Raw genomic sequence first — 19,638 nt, 5'->3', positions numbered from 1 at the left:
TTCCGTCCAATGTGAAATGCTGTAGTGTTTTGTGAAATGCTGTGGTGTTTTGTGAAATGCTGTGGTGTTTTGTGAAATGCTGTGGTGTTTTGTGAAATGCTGTGGTGTTTTGTGAAATGCTGTAGTGTTTTGTGAAATGCTGTGGTGTTTTGTGAAATGCTGTAGTGTTTTGTGAAATGCTGTAGTGTTTTGTGAAATGCTGTGGTGTTTTGTGAAATGCTGTGGTGTTTTGTGAAATGCTGTGGTGTTTTGTGAAATGCTGTAGTGTTTTGTGAAATGCTGTGGTGTTTTGTGAAATGCTGTGGTGTCTTGCACTTCAGGGCCACCGTACAAACAAGCCTACTGAGCATGAGCATGAGTATGAGTGCTGCAGCTGCACTGCACGCAGTCAGAGGTGAAGACCTAGGAGCCCGCTAATTATGGCTGCTTCGTCTGGTCCGACCGAATTTTGAAAATAACTTTACGTGGAATGGTGAGTTTGAAAACATCTATATCTATCTGTAGATATCTTTCTGTCAAAAATGTATTAGCTAAAATACCTGCTCACAACAAGTTACATTAGCGCTAAAGCTGCACTTGGTTTAGCTAACGTTACTTAACGTCTGTTCATATGGTAACAAAACCGATTTAAAATGGCTTTTCATAAGGTTGCATATGAGTGATTTGTCACATTTATAACAGTAACTTAGCAAAATGTTCAAAAGAGCATGTCATTAACCTCTTAAACCCTGAGCCTGTTTTTCAGGTTTCAGGCTCGAAAATGCTATGCCCAAAACAAATGACTATAACTTAACTTCTAAAAGGGTTATATGAATAATTCCTTTTATCAAAGCAAGGTTACATCTGTGAGTTGGATGTAGAAGTGTCAGAATCAATATAGATGTTTCTGTGTCAGGGTAAATTCAGATGGAACATAGTAAAAAAAAAGGTAAATTCTTACCTCCGCCCAAAAAACCCCCATTACTTATAGTGAAAACCACCCTTGAATGATGGTAAGGTAAACTAAAAGCTTTAGGAATCCAAAGTATAACATATAATAAGTACCCTGTATCAAGATTGATGCAAAACAAGTTAAATTTGACCTTTTTAGAGAGGTTTGTTTGTTTGTAGCCTTTATTTAACCAGGTGAAAGCTCCTTGAGATCAAAAGATCTCTTTTTCAAGGGTGACCTGCAAAAAGACTGACCTTTGGGCACATTTTGGCACTTTTGGATACCATCAGTGCCATTTGACCTTTTTCAGGTACCATAATGTAAAAATAATTTTATTATCACTATAGGTAATCATTCCATCCAGTGGCGGCGCTAGAGGGTGGCTACTTGGGCTCAAGCCCCGGATGTTTTCTGAAAAGCCCCGGATGTTTCACAAAAAAAAAAAATAATAATAATTTGTTGAAAACGTCTCGTGCAGTACCGGAGTCCACCAGAGAGGCAGCCGCTGCGGGACATTAGCCTGCGTACTGCATAGCCTTCCCTGCCCTGAAGAAGACGTGATCCTTCCTAGTGCCTGACGAATTTTAAGCTAATAGCCTATAGAGTGGCGAAGTCCCTCCCCTTCCGGGGGACCTCCATGGGACCTTATTTCGGAAAAATTATGTATTGAATTCAATGGAGAGAGAAATATTATCTTTCCATCCCGTTTGAATTGTGCCATGAATTACACATGTGATGTTTGTCAATTTAAAAGATAATTTTGCAAGTCAAAAAAATTAAAATGTGTCGGAAAACTGTGAAGTAAAACAGTTTTTTGTGTCAAACGCTTAATGAACTACATCTCTGGTCTCGCAGACTCTCACAACAACTCCCGTTACCAAGATGGCCGTCACTACTGTCTTATCAAAAAAGTGATTGACTACCCTTACTATCACCACAATGAAACACGTCCAGAAGAATGTCATGCAAAGCTGCCTGCCTGCCTGCCTTTCTTTGATTCTCTCTGAACTGCCTGATCTTTTTAATGTTTAATGCCAACCATTTGTGCAGATAGCATGAAGTAGAAGAGATCGCCAATGCTAATGTAGCTTTAGCGTTAGCATTTCTCCCCCGGGCTTAAATGGTGTATTATAGAATGATCAGTGGCGAACCTTCAGGGCCTTCAAGGTATTCAGAGAATACCCTGGAACACTCAGATAAAACAAACATGTGTGTGTCTACAGAAGGTCCAGTTGTGATAGACACGGTTCGCCACTGAGAATTATCACACTGGTGTGACAGTACTCTTCAAAGGGTTCACAAAATATGACTACTACTCTTACTGTTTAACATTTTGGGTTACTTGATGTTATTTCATGTTAAGGCTAATAAAAATGACAAGGCTAAGACTGTAATGCTGACTAATGTACCTGCTACAAGCTAGGTAGCTAACTTGATCCAGCCACTCCTGGTCCTTTCATCAGACGGGAAGCGAAAGAACGAGCAAGACCATTGCTGGTATGATAACAACCTGGTACTAAGCACACAGGCATCTTGTTAAAGTTATCTTAGCTATCTCTTATATTTAGCGGAGGAAACAATTATGACATCAGTTATGACATCACTTACGCGACTCTGGGATTTGTAGTCTTTCTAGTTGCATATTTTTCATAGCCTGATATTTCAACATTTTTACGACAAACTGTGACTTTTTTGACATGGAAATTATTTTTTAAGATTGAAAACATCATATGTGTAATTCGTGGCACAATTCAAACGGGATCGAAAGATAACTTTTCTCTCTCCATTGACTTCAATACATAATTTTTCCGAAATAAGGTCCCATGGACCGGAAGTAGATGGGCGTGACTTCGCCACTCTATAAAGTTGTGGATATTAGAAAGTTATTTTCATCGAAGCTGGCACCACAAGCTGCAGCAGCAGCAGTATCAGCAGCTGACAACAATGTCATCACCAGCAGTGAAGAAATGGATGATGTTTCAGGTGTGTGAATCTAATGGTGATATCTGCACTCTGGCTGACTGAGTAAGAAGTAAAAAAGAGTGATGTAACGTTAATGTTATAGCTAGTAAACATGGAGTAACCACACTAAGCATACCCTTATATGTTAGTATGTATACAGAACATAACTAAAAATTATCCTAAGATGTAACGTTAACCCTTCATACCTCAGTCTACTTTTAAAACACTAAAATAACGTATTCCAATTTTTATTTTGTTTTCGCGCGTGGAATTATACCGGCTGTCGTTTCAGTACACATAACAACGGAACCATAGCAACGGAACTGACACATAACTAGCAACCCTCTGAATCAGACTCTGATTGGCTGTGACTGCATCCACTCAGAGTGTCCGATTCAGAAACGTGACTCTTATGCTGCGTTCACACCGGACGCGATGCGAATATTCGCTTCGCTCTAATCGCTCGAGTTTCACCGTGGCTGCCAGCTGTGTTTACTCGCATCATTCAAACAAGACACGCTGGCTCGGGAGCTACAATTACAACAAAATGAACATATTCTACCGTGATTAAATTGTAATACACGTCTCTAAATGATGCGGAAGTAACAACATACTGATACCGGTTAGTAAATGCTCGCCGTCAGAGCGAATTCACGTCTGTCCACGTCTCTGCATTGACTTTACATGTAATCACGCTGCCCCCAAACATTGCATCGCGTCCGGTGTGAACGCAGCATTACACTCTTTACGTCACAAACAAAGATGGTGGATGAGAATAGATCTATAAAACGATAAGCAATGCGCCATAATCAAGGTGAGACTATCCGCATCCTTTAAAACTCTACGCACATTCGTTTCACCAAAATAAGTAAACGACTGCATTTGAGTGAGTTAAGGCGTTTGCTTCATTAAAAGGGTGTTACGGTAGAGCGAAGGAAGCAGGTAGGACCCAAATGCAGATTAAAGTCAAAATAATTCCTTTATTTCAAGGCTATATATATATATATATATATATATATATATATATATATATATATACACATACATATACATATAGTGTTCTGTTCTGCCTGTGTATATATATATATATATATATATATATATATATATATATATATACACACACACACACACACACACACACACACACAGGCAGAACAGAACACTCACCGAGGACAAGCCAAATCACAAGACAACCCGACAAAGAGAGACAGAAAACCCAGAACTTAAATACACCCAGGACTAATCACATAAACACGAGACAGGTGAGGAGGGAGGAGAAAACACATAGGTACCAGGTGAACACAATTGGGTAATCAGAGGGAAACCGACAGAAAGCAAACAGGCAGGAAACGGGGGTGAACACTTTACAAAATAAAATAGGAAACCTAAAGATAGAAAAGGACAAGAAAAATACCAACACAGACAAATCCTAACAGTACCCCCCCCCTCAAGGGACGGATCCCAGACGTCCCAAAACAAAAAACAAAAATCCAAAAACTCAAGCAGGGTGGGTGGAGGGGGTCCGGAGGAGGGACGCATCACTAAGCCACCAGGGTGGGAGGAGGGGGTCAGGAGGACGGGACTGAACTGACCGCCCAGGGGCAAGGCAGAGGACCAGGAAGGGTTCTCGGGCGGACGGCCCGGGGGTAAGGCAGAGTCCAAAAAGGGGGATTCGGGCGGACGGCCCGGGGGCAAGGCAGAGGGCCAGGAAGGGGTCTCGGGCGGACGGCCCGGGGGTAAGGCGGAGTCCAAAAAGGGGGACTCGGGCGGACGGCCCGGGGGCAAGACAGAGTCCAAGGTGGGCACCATGGAGGGGCGAAGGCAGCGGCAGGAAGAGTCAGGGGGCCGGGCCCGAGGGCGAGGCCCGCTGCACTCAGGGGGCCGGGCTCGAGGGCGAAGACCAGACAGCTCCGCAGGCTGGGCAGGAAGGTGCTGACGGGACAGCGCCGGAGGCCGGGCATGACCCGGTGTCGGAGCTGGTGGGACAGGCCTCAGCAGGATCCCCCACGGAAGAGGACCAGGACACGGGATTGGCAGGACCCCCGGCAGGAGAGCAGTCGGCGGGGCCTCCAACAGCACAGGACAAAGGGTTGGCAGGACCCCCGGCAGGAGAGCAGACGGCGGGACCCCCAACGGGACAGGACAAAGGGGCGGCAGGACCCCCGGCAGGAGAGCAGTCGGCGGAGCCTCCAACGGCACAGGACAAAGGGTTGGCAGGACCCCCGGCAGGAGAGTAGTCGGCGGGACCTCCAACGAGACAGGACAAGGAGCTGGCAGGACCCCCGGCAGGAGAGTAGATGGCGGGACCCCCAACGGGACAGGACAAAGGGTTGGCAGGACCCCCGGCAGGAGAGTAGTCGGCGGGGCCTCCAACGGCACAGGACACAGGGTTGGCAGGACCCCCGGCAGGAGAGCAGTCGGCGGGACCCCCAACGGGACAGGACATGGAGTTGGCAGGACCCCCGGCAGAACAGCAGTCTGCGGGACCTCCAACGGCACAGGACATGGGGTTGGCAGGACCACCGGCAGAAGAGTAGTCTGCGGGACCTCCAACGGCACAGGACCTGGGGTTGGCAGGACCCCGGCAGAAGAGTAGTCTGCGGGACCTCCAACAGCACTTCAGTAGGGACTTTAGATGGGACTAGAGAAGGGACTAGGAAAGTGACCTGAGGAGGGACTAGGGAAGGGACTAGGGAAGGGACTAGAGAAGGGACTACAGAGGGGACTACAGAGGGGACCAGAGGAGGAACTAGAGAACGAAACTCGAGAGGAGACTAGAGAGGGGACTTGAGGAGGGACTAAAGGAGGGACTAGAGAAGGGAACTTGAGAGGGGACTCGAGAGGCGAACTAGAGAGGGGACTCGAGGAGGCACTAAAGGAGGGACTAGAGGAGGGACTAAAGGAGGGAACTGGAGAGGGGACTCCAGAGGGGACTAGAGGAGGGACTAGAGGAGGGACTAGAGGAGGGACTCGAGAGGCGAACTAGAGAGGGGACTCAAGGAGGGACTAAAGGAGGGACCAGAGGAGGGACTAAAGGAGGGAACTCGAGAGGGAACTCGAGGGGGAACTGGAGATGGGACTGTGGCAGCTAGGGCCACAACTGGGTCTGGCACCAAGGCTGCTGGGACCGGGACTGGGGCCGGAATTGAAGCCAGAATCCTGGCTGAACGGTCCGGTTCTGGAGCCGGAAACATGGCTGTAAAGTCCGGTTCCGGAGCAGGGACCGTGGCTGCTGGGACCGGCACTGGAGCCGGAACCATAGCTGCTGGGCAGGGAACCGGAACACGGATCCATGGCTGTGTGGGGTGGTACTGGAGCACGGTACCATGGCTATGTGGGATGGTACTGGGGCACGGAACCATGGCTGCTGGGGGCTGAACTGGTTCTGGAACCCTGGCTCTTTGGGCTCGTGCTGCCAACCTGGCCTTGCGACCCCTTCCTTTAGGAGCCGTTTGGAGGCTTCGTGGACCTCCAAAGGCCAGACGAGTACCAGCGAATGGCTCCTGGACAGTAGCAAACACTGGGTGAGAAGCAGGGGCTGACGCCAGACGGACCACACCGATGCGTGTGGTGTCAAAGCAGGAGTTGGGAGACCTGGGTCTGTCAGGATCAGGAAAAGAAATTGTGAGGTAATCCAAAAGCCTGGCAGGTAAGAATTTCACCAAACTTTGATTCCTCAGTGTAAGGTGGACTGCTTCTGCCAGAGCAGCATCTCGCTGCTGAACCCTAACCGCTCCTATCCATTGATCAGAGCAGGTAGCCAAAGAAAACGTAAAATCCAATAATTCCTGCTCAAAAGGATCTGCTGGGCCCATATTTGAGGTCGGGTTGTAATGTTACGGTAGAGCGAAGGAAGCAGGTAGGACCCAAATGCAGATTAAAGTCAAAATAATTCCTTTATTTCAAGGCTATATATATATATATATATATATATATATATATATATACAGGCAGAACAGAACACTCACCGAGGACAAGCCAAATCACAAGACAACCCGACAAAGAGAGACAGAAAACCCAGAACTTAAATACACCCAGGACTAATCACATAAACACGAGACAGGTGAGGAGGGAGGAGAAAACACATAGGTACCAGGTGAACACAATTGGGTAATCAGAGAGGGAAACCGACAGAAAGCAAACAGGCAGGAAACGGGGGTGAACACTTTACAAAATAAAATAGGAAACCCAAAGATAGAAAAGGACAAGAAAAATACCAACACAGACAAATCCTAACAAAGGGTGTTAATGAATAAGTGTTCTCCAGTGCCTTTTGTCCGCTTTAAGGTATTATTAAAGGAATGGTATGCTCATGACACTCATTTTTTAAAAATTATCATCCGATAAAACAGACCAGTCTCTGCCAGTCTCTCTTTTTTTTTTTTTAATCCGATGACATTATCAGTGATTTTAAACTGATTATATACCGAAATAACATCAACACTGTGGGCGCCGCCATTTTCCGGACGTGACGTAAACCATGCGTTTGGTTTTCGAGGACACGTTGATCTCCATGTTATTTACTGTAGTTTCTCTCTTCAAATATGCCTCACTGTATCGCGAAATATTGCCATAATTCGGATAGGAACAATCCACGGAATGCTCGGTTCCATCTGTTGCCAAAAGGTAAGCATAAGAAGTACATTCGGAGGCAGTGGCTAGCGAAATGTGGCCGGCCCGAACCGAGAGATTTACAGGCTCATGTATGCAGCGAACATTTCACATTTCCGGACGACTACTCTGAGAGTATGATCAAACATAACATGGGATTTAAAGAACAACCATTACTCAATGGAGATGCAGTACCATCGGTCTTTCTGGTGTCATCACCGACCAGGACACCAGTTCGGCCAGTTGAGAAATCGCCCTCTGCAAGTGTGAAGCGACGGAGGAGCAGAAGTAGTGCTCGGAGTAAGAATAAGGTATGTTATAGCGCATTTCCATTGCAGCGGCTAGCCCCGTTTTAACGTCCAGGCCAGGACAGTTTTTGGTGGCCTTTCCATATAGCGTAGTACCGGCTAGTGTGTATTTCCCCCCAGTTTTTCCGGCTCCATAAAATCGTGATTCTATGGCCAGGGACAACGAAGCTGAGTATGCTAAACTAGAGAGGGAATCGCTAGCAAGGGTGGTACTACATGCATACATATAGTATCTTATATAATCTTCCCATTATACACACATGCATTTCCAAACATTTGGACTACCTATGTTGCAAATGTATTATCTTTTCAATTTACACACGGCATCTATTGCACGTCTGTCCGTCCTGGGAGAGGGATCCCTCCTCTGTTGCTCTCCCTGAGGTTTCTCCCATGTTCCCTTTAAACTGGGGGTTTTCTTCGGAAGTTTTTCCTTGTACGATGTGAGGGTCTACGGACAGAGGGTGTCGTATTGTCATACTGATATGTATGGCTGAATTCCCCCATCCAATCTCTTCACATTGGTCAAAACTTGTTCCTCTGCTGACGAGTTCGAACTGAAATACTCCACCATGTTTCCGTGTGTTGACAAAGTGAACGCATGGATGACGTCACGACCATCACGTGACTACTGAAAATGGCAAACATGGCGGCGGCCAGACGGAATATACAGGTCTTGATAAAAAAGAGCTATAAAATCATTATTTACCGGGGAATATCGCTGATTTCTTCAGGGTATGGTTTAAACATAACGTTTCACTAAATACTGAAGTTTTGATTAATTATCTAATGAGTGGACCATTCCTTTAAGCTAGGGTTAATGTTGCTCTCAAAGTGCACCAGATTGATGCTTTTAACTTCAATATTTGAAAAAAAAAAAAATCTTTCCGGGGGAGCATGCCCCCGGACCCCCCTAGAGGAGGTGAGGACCCCCAAGAGGTCCACTCCTAAAATAAAATAAAATACCACTTTACCACTGCACCCTCTCTAATCTCAGATGCACCCTAGTTATTTTGTGCTGGAACCGGGCCTGCCTGGGCTAAGCCCCGGATCTCCTACAATCCTAAATCCGCCACTGATTCCATCCAAATACAAGTGTTTTTATAAAAAACTATTTTTTTTAAATTACATTTCTTTTTGTTATGTAAATGGTGTGTGTGTGTGGACTTTGCCACAGTCCTTACATGTTTATCACCCGACTAACACTTATAGGAAGGTTTACTTACACAATAAAAATAAGGAAACATAGGATACATTTGTCTCCAACGAAGACAATAGTGTGTGTGTGTGTGTGTGTGTGTGTGTGTGTGTGTGTGTGTGTGTGTGTGTGTGTGTGGAGATTAATCGATTTTAAATCGAAATCGCGATTTGAAATGATGCGATTATCAAATCGCAAAGCCTGCGATTTTTTTTAACATATAATTTCTTTTTACAATTTTTTTTTTCTTCTTGTGTGTCAGTCATCCACACCAATCAGAAGTGCTGTGCTCCACATGTACCAGCCATTGTTAATCAATCAGAAGCGGCCCATGATAGAAGGTGATGGACAGATTGATCCAATCACCTGCCAAGTGCATTTGAAAGTGCCTGCCCTTTCCAAATGGCTTCCAATGGAGCTTTCCTAGATGGTTTGGTGAAACAAACCATCTGAGTCAGGTTAGTAATGCTCACATGTTTTACATCTATTACAGGGTGAATCTTAAACTGAAGCTTGACTTTAAAGCAACCCAATGGAAGTTTCATGTAAGTTTAGTTCTTTCACTCGTAGCTCGGGCTGCGGGGGTGCTAGAGACGGGAGTACGTTGATACGACCTTCCTAGCCGGAGATATGGCCGCATTTTACAATAAACTTCCGTTGGGTCGCTTAAAAACAAATATCGCAATTCGAATCGAAATCGCAATATTTGTCAGAAAAATCGCAATTAGATTTTTACCCAAAATCGTGTGTGTGTGTGTGTGTGTGTGTGTATGTGTGTGTGCGTTGGAGCTATGTGCAACTCAAGGCATATGCTCGAACCGGAGCTGCCTGGACGCTGCAATCATGTTGTGCACTATCCGTGCTGAGTGTGCTGACTTTTCGTACAATGTCCCACTGTCTGGCTTCCTGCATACAGTCAAGTGCTCGGCGCAGTTGTGGCGATATGTCGCTCCTCTGTTTTCATTTAAACAGCTCCTTATATCCATTAGCGCAGCTAGCTAGCACCATATGCTAACAACAACAATGCACGTAAGGTCTCTCTCTCGCTCGCTCGGGCCACACATACACACACCCTCCCGGTCCTCCCGATGGCCAGTCGGTGCCTGCCGGTGAGTGTGGAAGTGTGGTCTGCCACAAGCGGGCGCCAGGAGAGGGGCTGTCAGCATCAGCTTGTAGATGGTATTTTAAACTCGACGCGCTCTGAAACTACGGGGCGGCCAAGGAAAAAAAATACACATGCGTTAATCGTGTTAAAATAATTGGTGGCGTAAATCTTTTTTTGTTATCGGTATCGGTCTTGAGAAGCAGGAAGTTATCGGTATCAGTTTCAAAAACCCAATATCGTGCATCCCTAGACTAGTGATTAATCATGATTAACTAATTTTTAAGCTGTGATTAATCTGATTAAAAATTGTAATCGTTTGACAGCCCTAATATATATATATATATATATATATATTAAATGTACCTGTAGTTTTTGCACACCTGGTGGTAAAAAAAAGACTAGTAGTGAGCAAATGACATGAGCATTACTACTATGAACAAAGTAAAGCCAAGAACAGTTTTGATCATATTTATTTTCCCAAATAAAGCTCTTGCCATTTTCAAAAGCCTTGTCGATAGGTAATGTTGTGAATTGAGTGGCCCATGGTGGTGGTGGGGTTATGGTATGGGCAGGCGTATGTTATGGACGATGAACACAGGCCACTCGATTCACAACATTACCCTAACCCTACCCCTAACCCTAATCCTACCCCTCACACCAGATACTGACTGGTTTTCGGACCCCCCCAGACCCCCCCAATAATGCACAAATGCACGTTTCAGAGTGGCCTTTTATTGTGGCCAGCCTAAGGCACACCTGTGCAATAATCATGCTGTCTAATCAGCATCTTGATATGCCACACCTGTGAGGTGGGATGGATTATCTCGGCAAAGGAGAAGTGCTCACGATCACAGATTTTTTCAGATTTGTGAACAATATTTGAGAGAAATGGTTATTTTGAGTATATAGAAAATGTTTTAGATCTTTGAGTTCATCTCATGAAAAATGGGAGCAAAAACAAAAGTGTTGCGTTTATATTTTTGTTCAGTGTATGTATGCTTTCTGTGTTTGACAATGTCACAAATACATCATATATACAAAAATAAACTAATGACAAAGATGCAGCTGAAAAAGAGTAAAGAGTCAAATATACCAACAATTTCTTGTCATTCTAGCTGTGTAACTTGTTGTCATTTTACTCCCCAACAGACTACAGAGCCAACTGATATCCGGACCCTGGTGCTCAGTGGGCTTCCAATTATCCTTGGGGGTCTGCTTTTTCTCAGCAAGTGAATTCACAAGAATACGCAACGTTTTAAGATACGTGGCAAACTGAGCTAAACAGTTCATACAGACAGCTTTTGTCTTAGCTGGTATACCAAATGTGGGTTACGTTTAATATTGGGTATAATATAATATATTGGGAGGAAAAAGAGAGGCTCCGTGTATTTTATTATTATATTATATAGAGTCGTTATTCATTTGTTTTAAAGCTCAATAAATAACAAAGAAGACCTTTGACCGGCACTTTTATAATTTTGTCCGGAAGATTTAAACTTTAATACACGTTGACTGGCGAAAAACCCACCGCGGAGAATAAACAGAAGGGCCATGACAACCATGCTTCTTCGCTGCTTTTGTGGAGGGAGTTACAGCGCCACGTACAGGCTCCTGCATATGTACTGCAGCTTCTCCAGTGGTTGGAGCTAAACGAAGCGGTCTCGTGTGGACAGACACTATCTGGATAACTATTGCGTGTGGACGGAAGCTTTTTTGCGATTGCGTTAATCCTATGCGTTTAGCCGTTTTCGTCCTCGTGTGGCCGCAGCCTTAATTCTTTACAGTTGATTTCTATCAACGGGGGAGTACTTCAGGAAAGTCGGGGAGGGGGGGGCGCCAGTGGAGTACTTTGTGACCACAGAGTGTGAACGTTGTGATCAGCTGTTTTAGCGCAGTTCTCCAGTGAAGGGGGGGAGTCTCCCTCCGCAGCCGGTTGGCGTAGTTTTGGCACAAGTCCGCTGTACAGACCGACGTTAACAGCAGCCCTGTCAGTGCACACGGAGACCGACTCTGTCGTCCGGTGATCTAACCGCCTTCTGGAAAAGCTTCACAAGTACGTCGGTATGCAAATGCAATTTTTGACACAATTGAGGGTACGCATTTCAGATTACGCACATAACCTGCGTACCAGTATGTGCACCCCTGTACTACAGCAAAAGTATGCTCCGTCGGGACTTCCTGCAACAACACCACGCCGTTATCTTGATTCTGATTGGCCAGAATACATTATCAAAGATGTTCTATTGAGAAGACGATCACTACGTGACAAAAGTTTTCAAAACCGTTTCTGGTCTTCGGTATTTCCAGACAAGTGGCTACTGAAATCAATCTTACTAACTGCTGTCTGTGCAATTTCCACCTTGCGAGTTGGCCAGGCCCGGTTCCAGAACAAAATGACTCAGGGTGCATCTGAGATTAGAGAGGTGCAATGGTAAAGTGCTATTTTTACAAGTGTTGAGTGGACCTAAGACCCTCTAGGGTGGTCCTCACCTCCTCTAGGGGGGTCCGGGGGCATGCTCCCCCGGGAAGATTTATTTTTAAATATTGAAGTTAAAAGCAACAATCTGGTGCATTTCTGAGAGCAACATTAAGAGATTTATGGATCTATGTGCTCTTTGCTTGATTCATGCCTTCCCAGTCCCTTATCACGTACAAGAGCATGGCGCCAGTTGTTGCAGCCAGTTGTGGTGAAGGCATCTGACTTACTTGAACCGAAATGTCTACATGCATAGCAGAAGATGGCATCTTTTTAACATGAATATTCCAGCCAATCTCTGTTTTGAAACCATGAGCTGCAAAATGAGCGCCTTACCCCACTGTACAGGCGAGTTGGGTACTGTTTAGAGTATAGGTGAGGTCCTGATAATTTATTCCGGTAAATTACTCTGACCTCACTAATTGACCTGACCGAAGTTACTGAGTCTATGTAAGTTTACTGCTTGGCTCAGATCCACCAAACGTCAGCAAGATCTCACCTCTACTAACTCCCCGAAGAACCAGGTTCAATTAACTGCTGTTTCAATTCAGACAACTCTTTTTAAATCTGTTTAAGCGATCCCGAAGGATTTTGATATCAGTAAATGGGGTGTGTTCCTACCTAAGCGTGTGTGTGGCAGGGTGCAGTCTTACCTTTGAAGCAGGAGAGGAGAGCACAGATGTCCTTTAAGTTGTCCCAGTCCAAAAAGGTGGGATCAGTTTATTTGAAGAAAAATAGGTCCAAACTAATACAGGATTTTTACCTTCTCTCTTTACAACATTATAATCATACTAAAAAAAAAATGATGCTGTGATCATGTTCAAATATGAAACTTTAATTCACAGTCTTACATTTATTACCAAAATGTTTCACTTCAACTGCCCAATTCAGTTGTGACATTTAAAATCTCCCGATAGAATTTAGAGGCATTTCCTCATAAAAAGACCGGTGATAATAAAAAGCACATTCAACTTTTCATTCACCAAATCAATTCACATCAATTCCATACCTTTTTATTTTCCGTCACAGTCGGCGGGTACTAACATTCAAAAACCCATACCTGTCCGCATGATTTCGGAGGAAGTTCCTCACGGAGGCGGGTACTAATACTCACAAACGCTTCTTTCCGTCACAGATGGCGGGTACTAACATTCAAAAACCCATACCTGTCCGCATGATTTCGGAGGAAGGTCCTCACGGAGGCGGGTACTAATACTCACACGATACTCTCCGTCAAATCATTCCATTCAGCATTCAAAGAAATTCACTCATTCAAAGAAATTCACTCATTCAAAGAAATTCACTCAGCATTCCAACCAAGAAATTCAAGAGATATTTACCAAGTTTGAGAGAACCTTACCGAGAGCTATTAACCCAGCTCTGAAGGACAGAGCTTACCAGGAGAGAGTATACCAGGGGTTTCCCCCTCTCTCCCCCCCGAAATCCAAAAAAGCCAGTCTTTTTATGCTCAAAAGACCGGATAGAAAACCCACAAACACCTCCTCTATACCCAACCAACATATTCTATTGGCTCTGGCATAAGACACACCTTCCCAAGTTTGTGTAAAACAAAACATGACTAGACATATTCTATGACTATGACATAACCACCTTTTTGAGGCCTCAATGTGTTTCTCCTTAAGTCCGGAGCCCCCCTCCCTGCAGTGAGAGGAGAGGGAAGAACCTGCCTACTCTCTTATCAGAGAGTAAGGCATAAATCATAGGCCTTACACTCAATCTTAACAAACCACTTTGTTTTGTTTATGCTGTAAATATAGAAAAACCTAAAATATGAAGCATTTTCATTATGGGTTATACAAGAATATAATTGATTATATTTGATTATAACTAACTTTCGTTTTAAGTATTCAACATACTATGAAGATCTCAACACCCTCTTTTTAAAACGCAAAGTTATCAAACAGCAACAACTAAAATTGTAAGCATACATACATATTCAAAAACCATCAAGAAGCATTCTCATTATGGGTTCATACAACATTATGATTGATCATATATGATTTATAACTAACTTTCGTTTTAAGTATTTACTTCATACTATGAAGCTCTCAACAGTACTTGTTTAGATATACCTGTGCAGGCTCTGTTTTGCCGAGGTCCTCTGGCACTTGCGGGCCGCTGAGGGGTGGCGGTGTTTGGGGCAACGAAGACGGCTGCGGCTGCTCCGCCTCCGTGGGCGAGGCGGGCAAAGCCAGCGAGGCGGGCAAAGCCGGCGAGTCGGGCGTTAATGTCCACGACAGTGGCCGCGGGTAACGTAATGTCCCCATGATCTGAACTGTTATTACCTGCAGTAGATGCAGTGTTACTGCTGGCGATAAGGGCTGGTTGTTTTAACCATTTTCTGATGTCCATCACTGACTGCTGTGTAAGCACCTTGCAGATGACGAACGTGCAGCGGCACAGGTCACACGCACCTGACATAAAAACGTTACTTACCGTTTAATTAAATTGACCAAATAAATGCAGCAGACAATGTTATTTAACCACAATTACAATTTATTTTATTTCAACTATATTCTTCTTCTTATTATTATTATTATTATTACTATTATTATTGTTATTGTTATTGTACATAATGATCATTTATTTTATTTATTTTCATTTTTCATTTTTCAAATGAGGGTGCATAACGACTCAACTGAGGGTGCACCCTTATGCACCCCCGTAGAACCGGGCCTGGAGTTGGCAGACTTTATTTTGCTTACTTTAACATCATTTTTCATGGTGGGGCTTGTTAGAAATTAAAATCAATGTTTTGATAGCATAGTGCACCTTAAACATACCGTTTAAATGCTGTTTTATACTGAAAAACCAGAAGTTCTTGTGCACAACCAGTTGTTAAACTTTTATTCTGAAAATCCTTCATCTCCGGTTAGCATGAGGCTAATATACCATTTACTATAGAGGTGAATTTAGCAGCGATATGATATGATGTTGCACAGCGAAACCTACTGATTTCAACACTACAACTATAGACGTCGAGATATTATTATTGTTGGATAAGGTACAGTTTATTTGAGTACGTTATTGTTGATAGATGTGGGTAGCATGTGACAACATTCGGAACGACCAGAAACCAAACTGCTGTGAAGTATTTCCTGTATTTTTAGGAGTATTGATTACAGCGTTTAAAATGTGAATGAAAAGTCATGAAAGAGTTAAGGAGGAGAAAAGGCGTGTTTATATATATATTAAATGTACAATGTCTGTATCCTCTGATATGCGTAACAATGGACATTGAAACGTGGATAGCCGGCCCGCAGGGAGGAGCCAGCAGAGGATATATAAACAGCGCGACCTGAGGGGTACGGCCTCTTTCTCCGCTAGCGAGAGCCAGAGGACAGCTGCTTTTCTGTCCGAACAATATCCTGTTTGTAACATTACCACGCTTTTTATTAATTAAAGTACCAATTTGAAACAATCTCAGAGACTCCATTTAGTCTCCTTTTTAAGCTTCTCTCCTTTTTAAGCTTCTCTCCTGGACGCGAGAATAATCAACACAGATAACAATTGGGACCAGCTGACGTGATTTTCGTTGGACCAGGAAAGACTATACAGCCGGCTCTTGCCCGGAACCGCTGGCAATCGTTCGACACACAGAGAGCTCAAACCATCGGTAAGAAGAAACCTGTTAAGTCAAATTCTTCAATAGTTTATGCAGGACAATCTTAGGACTGTGTGTTGGACTGCTGCTTCCGGTTCCTGAAAATAGCTGGGCAATTAATGTTAAAACAACCAAATTTATAACAACAACAATCATATAACACGAGGCGTTGCTTTGTCACAAGCAGGGTGAGTTCAAATTACTTATTTTTCTTATATTTAACCCTGCATGCTATTCGTTTGTCTGTTATTACATGTCGGCAAAAGGCTAATCGCTCCAATAAGTGTTTTTTGTTACGTTGTAAGTTAACGTGAATGGTTTGAGGCTATTTAGCAGTCGGGACTGCTTGAGACAAAGAACACAATCACAGTGGAAGCTGAGAATATTGGAGTGAGTGTTTGTGTTAAAGACAGTGTGAGGCTGTTTTTCTTTTTAAAAGTCCTTTGTGTGATGAGGGCAATCATTTCAAGATGTGTTTCTTGTTATGTTTTAATTTAACGTGAATGGTTTTAGGCCATTAAACAGTGGGGACTGTTTGAGACAAGTGAGTGAGTGTTTTAATTACAGTGTGAGGCTTTCTTTTAAAAAAAGTCCTTTTCTGGGAAAAGGCCTGAAAGGTTTGAAGCTTTCAGTGGTTGTTTTTTCTGTTTTCAAACAGACATTGCGTGTGGATTACGACGAGAAGTGCGACATTCGTGCGTTAGATAGATGATATTCTGCTGATTGTGTTTGATTAGTGTCTTACTTTGTCCCATTATAGCGTGTTTAAACAGAGGAGATAACCATACTGGCTCTTAAAGTCAAAACATTACGTACATGGGTTGAGGGCTATGACGAAAGGGTATGAGGTCCATTTTGTAAATTAAATAGAAATGTTATTTTAAACTGCAGTGTTGTTTTGTGTTGAATGGAAAATCAGTTGCCATCTTGTCTTGCCTTCATGTTTACAATGAACCACACGGCAGTCGCCATTTCGTGAAATGCTAATTGAAAGTTTTTACCCAGTCCTACTCCATCTTGAGAAGGACAAATCATATTTCTTTGCAGAGTTGGAACTATAAAATAGACAGGTTATCTTACTGTAGGAAGTTTGGTATTTGGAGGGATCTGATTTTGGAAGTTTTTTTTCCTGCTTGCAAGTGTGAATTGACGTTTTTTTTTTAAATATTCCAGTTTGCAAATGTGTTTTGGCGGTTATGTGCTGTGTTGTTTTACCGTAGTGTAATGTTCTTCCCTAGTGTAATTCTCTTTCCATTTTTAAGAAGAAAAATAAGCTTTTCTTGTTAAATAGAGGTTAGTTTTGCAACAGTAATCCCTAGTGGATTAAGCTGGAAATTACAATAGCGCACTCTGCTGGTAGTACAGAATTATTACATAGAGGAAACAGTCAATCGCATTTTGAAGTTTAATTTTAAGTGTTATAAATAAACACATGCTTCATCGCCGAGATAGAATTGCAAGTGGTTTCTAATTATAAGATAAGAAACCTTACATAATACTCTTTCAAATAAGCAAACAAATGTATTGAGGCTAACACAAGTTATGACATTTACATAATTTCATACACTTCGGTATGCACTGTACACAGTAGATTTAGATTTTCACCAGATTTCTAATTTTCATATTTCATAGTCAAAACCATACACTGTACAATTTTATTTTAGCATTTCAGATTTTAAAATTTGCATAATTTTTATCTTTTAATTAACTTTATTAATATTTAAAAAAAAAAAAAAAAAAAAAGATTTAACTATTCTGATGACATAGGATATTTTTGAAGGAATACAAAGGTACTAGTCAGAGGACTAGTGCTTCAATCTTTGATCATTCGAATTGTTAGAGAACATGTCACCAAGAGAAACTAAGTTGAGACCAGACGCAGAGCCAGGCTCGACTGCAGATATCAAGGGAAGGATAAAAATCAGATCAGATGCTTTAACCTTTCCAATTAAAAGACAGAAGACATGGAACCAAATAGAGAAACTGTTGGAACAGTGGCAAACAAGAGGACTGGTTCCAGCAGATGATCAACCTGGACCAACAAAAGCCCATAGAAGAGCAGTACTCGACTATGAGCACGAACAATGCCTACAACAGCTAACTATATGGAGGGAAGCTGAAGAAAGATTTATAAGAGTTACAAGTCTGATACTCCATCTGGAATATGCCAGCCTACTGGCAGACAGCATACATGTGGTCCCAGTAGCAGACCTGGCAGTGAGGGAAGACATAGCAGAAAAAACCAAAGAGGCTCCAGTTATCCAAACTCTGAAGCTGTATCTAAGCCTGGCTGAAGTCCCTCCTCCCTCCCCGAATGTTGGTTCTATAGGAGAAGTCTTGCAGTTGGATGGAGTCTCCATGGAGAAACATCTCAAAGAATTGGAGTATGAAGTAAGAGTGCTAACCAGTAAATCAAAACACCTGATAGAAGAGAATATACGATTAGAAGAAATCACAGAAGAAAGACAAACACAAAAGACAGAAATGGAAGCACTACAACTGAGACTCTTGAAGATGCAAATAGCTGAGAAAGATACCGAAGCTAATAAAAACAAGAAAGCGGCAAGGCAAAGGGCAGCTACATCAGGGATGGCCGTAGAACCAGAGAAGGCAGGTCAGACACCTCCAACAATTCAAGCTCAGGAGGTGCCAGAGATTCAGGTGCAGAATCAACAAAGAGGGGGAGGAGGTTTCCGAGGAAGACAAAGTGGCAGAGGAGGAGGGCGTTTCCAAGGAGGTAATCGATCAACAGGAGAAGGTTTCCAATGTGAAGGATGCTCCATATGTGGTCAGTTCTCACATTGGGCCAGATATTGTCCGCAACACAGGATGCTGCAAGTATCAGAATATCTTCCCACACAATTTCGGCAACAGCAAACACCTGCATATCCTCCTACCCAAGTACAGCCGCAAGCATAGGCATACACTCCCATACAGCATCAACAAAAGGGACAATGGAGAGGAGAGCCACGATCAAGACGAAGAACAGATGAAGGCTGCTACAAATGTGGTCAGCTGACACATTGGTCCAGAGAGTGTCCGCAGAACATTGCACCAAACAACGGCCCTCCATGCAGTTACCCCGGTTGACGGAGGATCCTTACCTCCTGTTTACACCGACTGCAGTTCAAGGGGCGGAGATACACCTGACGTGGAGCTGTTGAGACCTAAAAAACAGAAACTCGATTCTGCTGTGGTGAAGTTTGGCTACAAAGGGAGGTGTCCGATAGGGTCGCTTGTCTAAAACCAGTGAAGAAGTCAACAAGAACCCAGCAGAACTAGAGAGTGACTGTTGGCGGGAGAACAGTGACGGCGCGACAGAGACTGGCACAACATTTTCCAGCCAGTACATAGATAGACCCCGTCAGAAGACCGGGGCTGTGTTTAAAGGGGAACTTCATTTATTGTTAGTGGAAGTG

At 43.5% G+C, this 19,638-nt stretch overlaps 1 protein-coding gene across 1 annotated transcript in view; it reads left to right on the top strand.

Moving 5' to 3' along the window:
- Window positions 1-19,238, top strand: part of chd7 (chromodomain helicase DNA binding protein 7) — a 114,071-nt gene extending 94,833 nt beyond the window's left edge. Inside the window, exon 24 of the mRNA XM_071206305.1 lies at window positions 18,887-19,238. Coding sequence (XP_071062406.1) covers window positions 18,887-19,238 — 352 coding nt within the window. The remainder of the gene's footprint in view (window positions 1-18,886) is intronic.
- The last annotated feature ends 400 nt before the right edge of the window (window positions 19,239-19,638 follow it).

Source organism: Pseudochaenichthys georgianus, chromosome 17 (assembly GCF_902827115.2).
Source record: "Pseudochaenichthys georgianus chromosome 17, fPseGeo1.2, whole genome shotgun sequence".
NCBI classification, from domain to species: domain Eukaryota; kingdom Metazoa; phylum Chordata; class Actinopteri; order Perciformes; family Channichthyidae; genus Pseudochaenichthys; species Pseudochaenichthys georgianus.
Note: the sequence above shows the minus strand (reverse complement) of the source record. Positions and strands in the feature narration are given on the sequence as shown.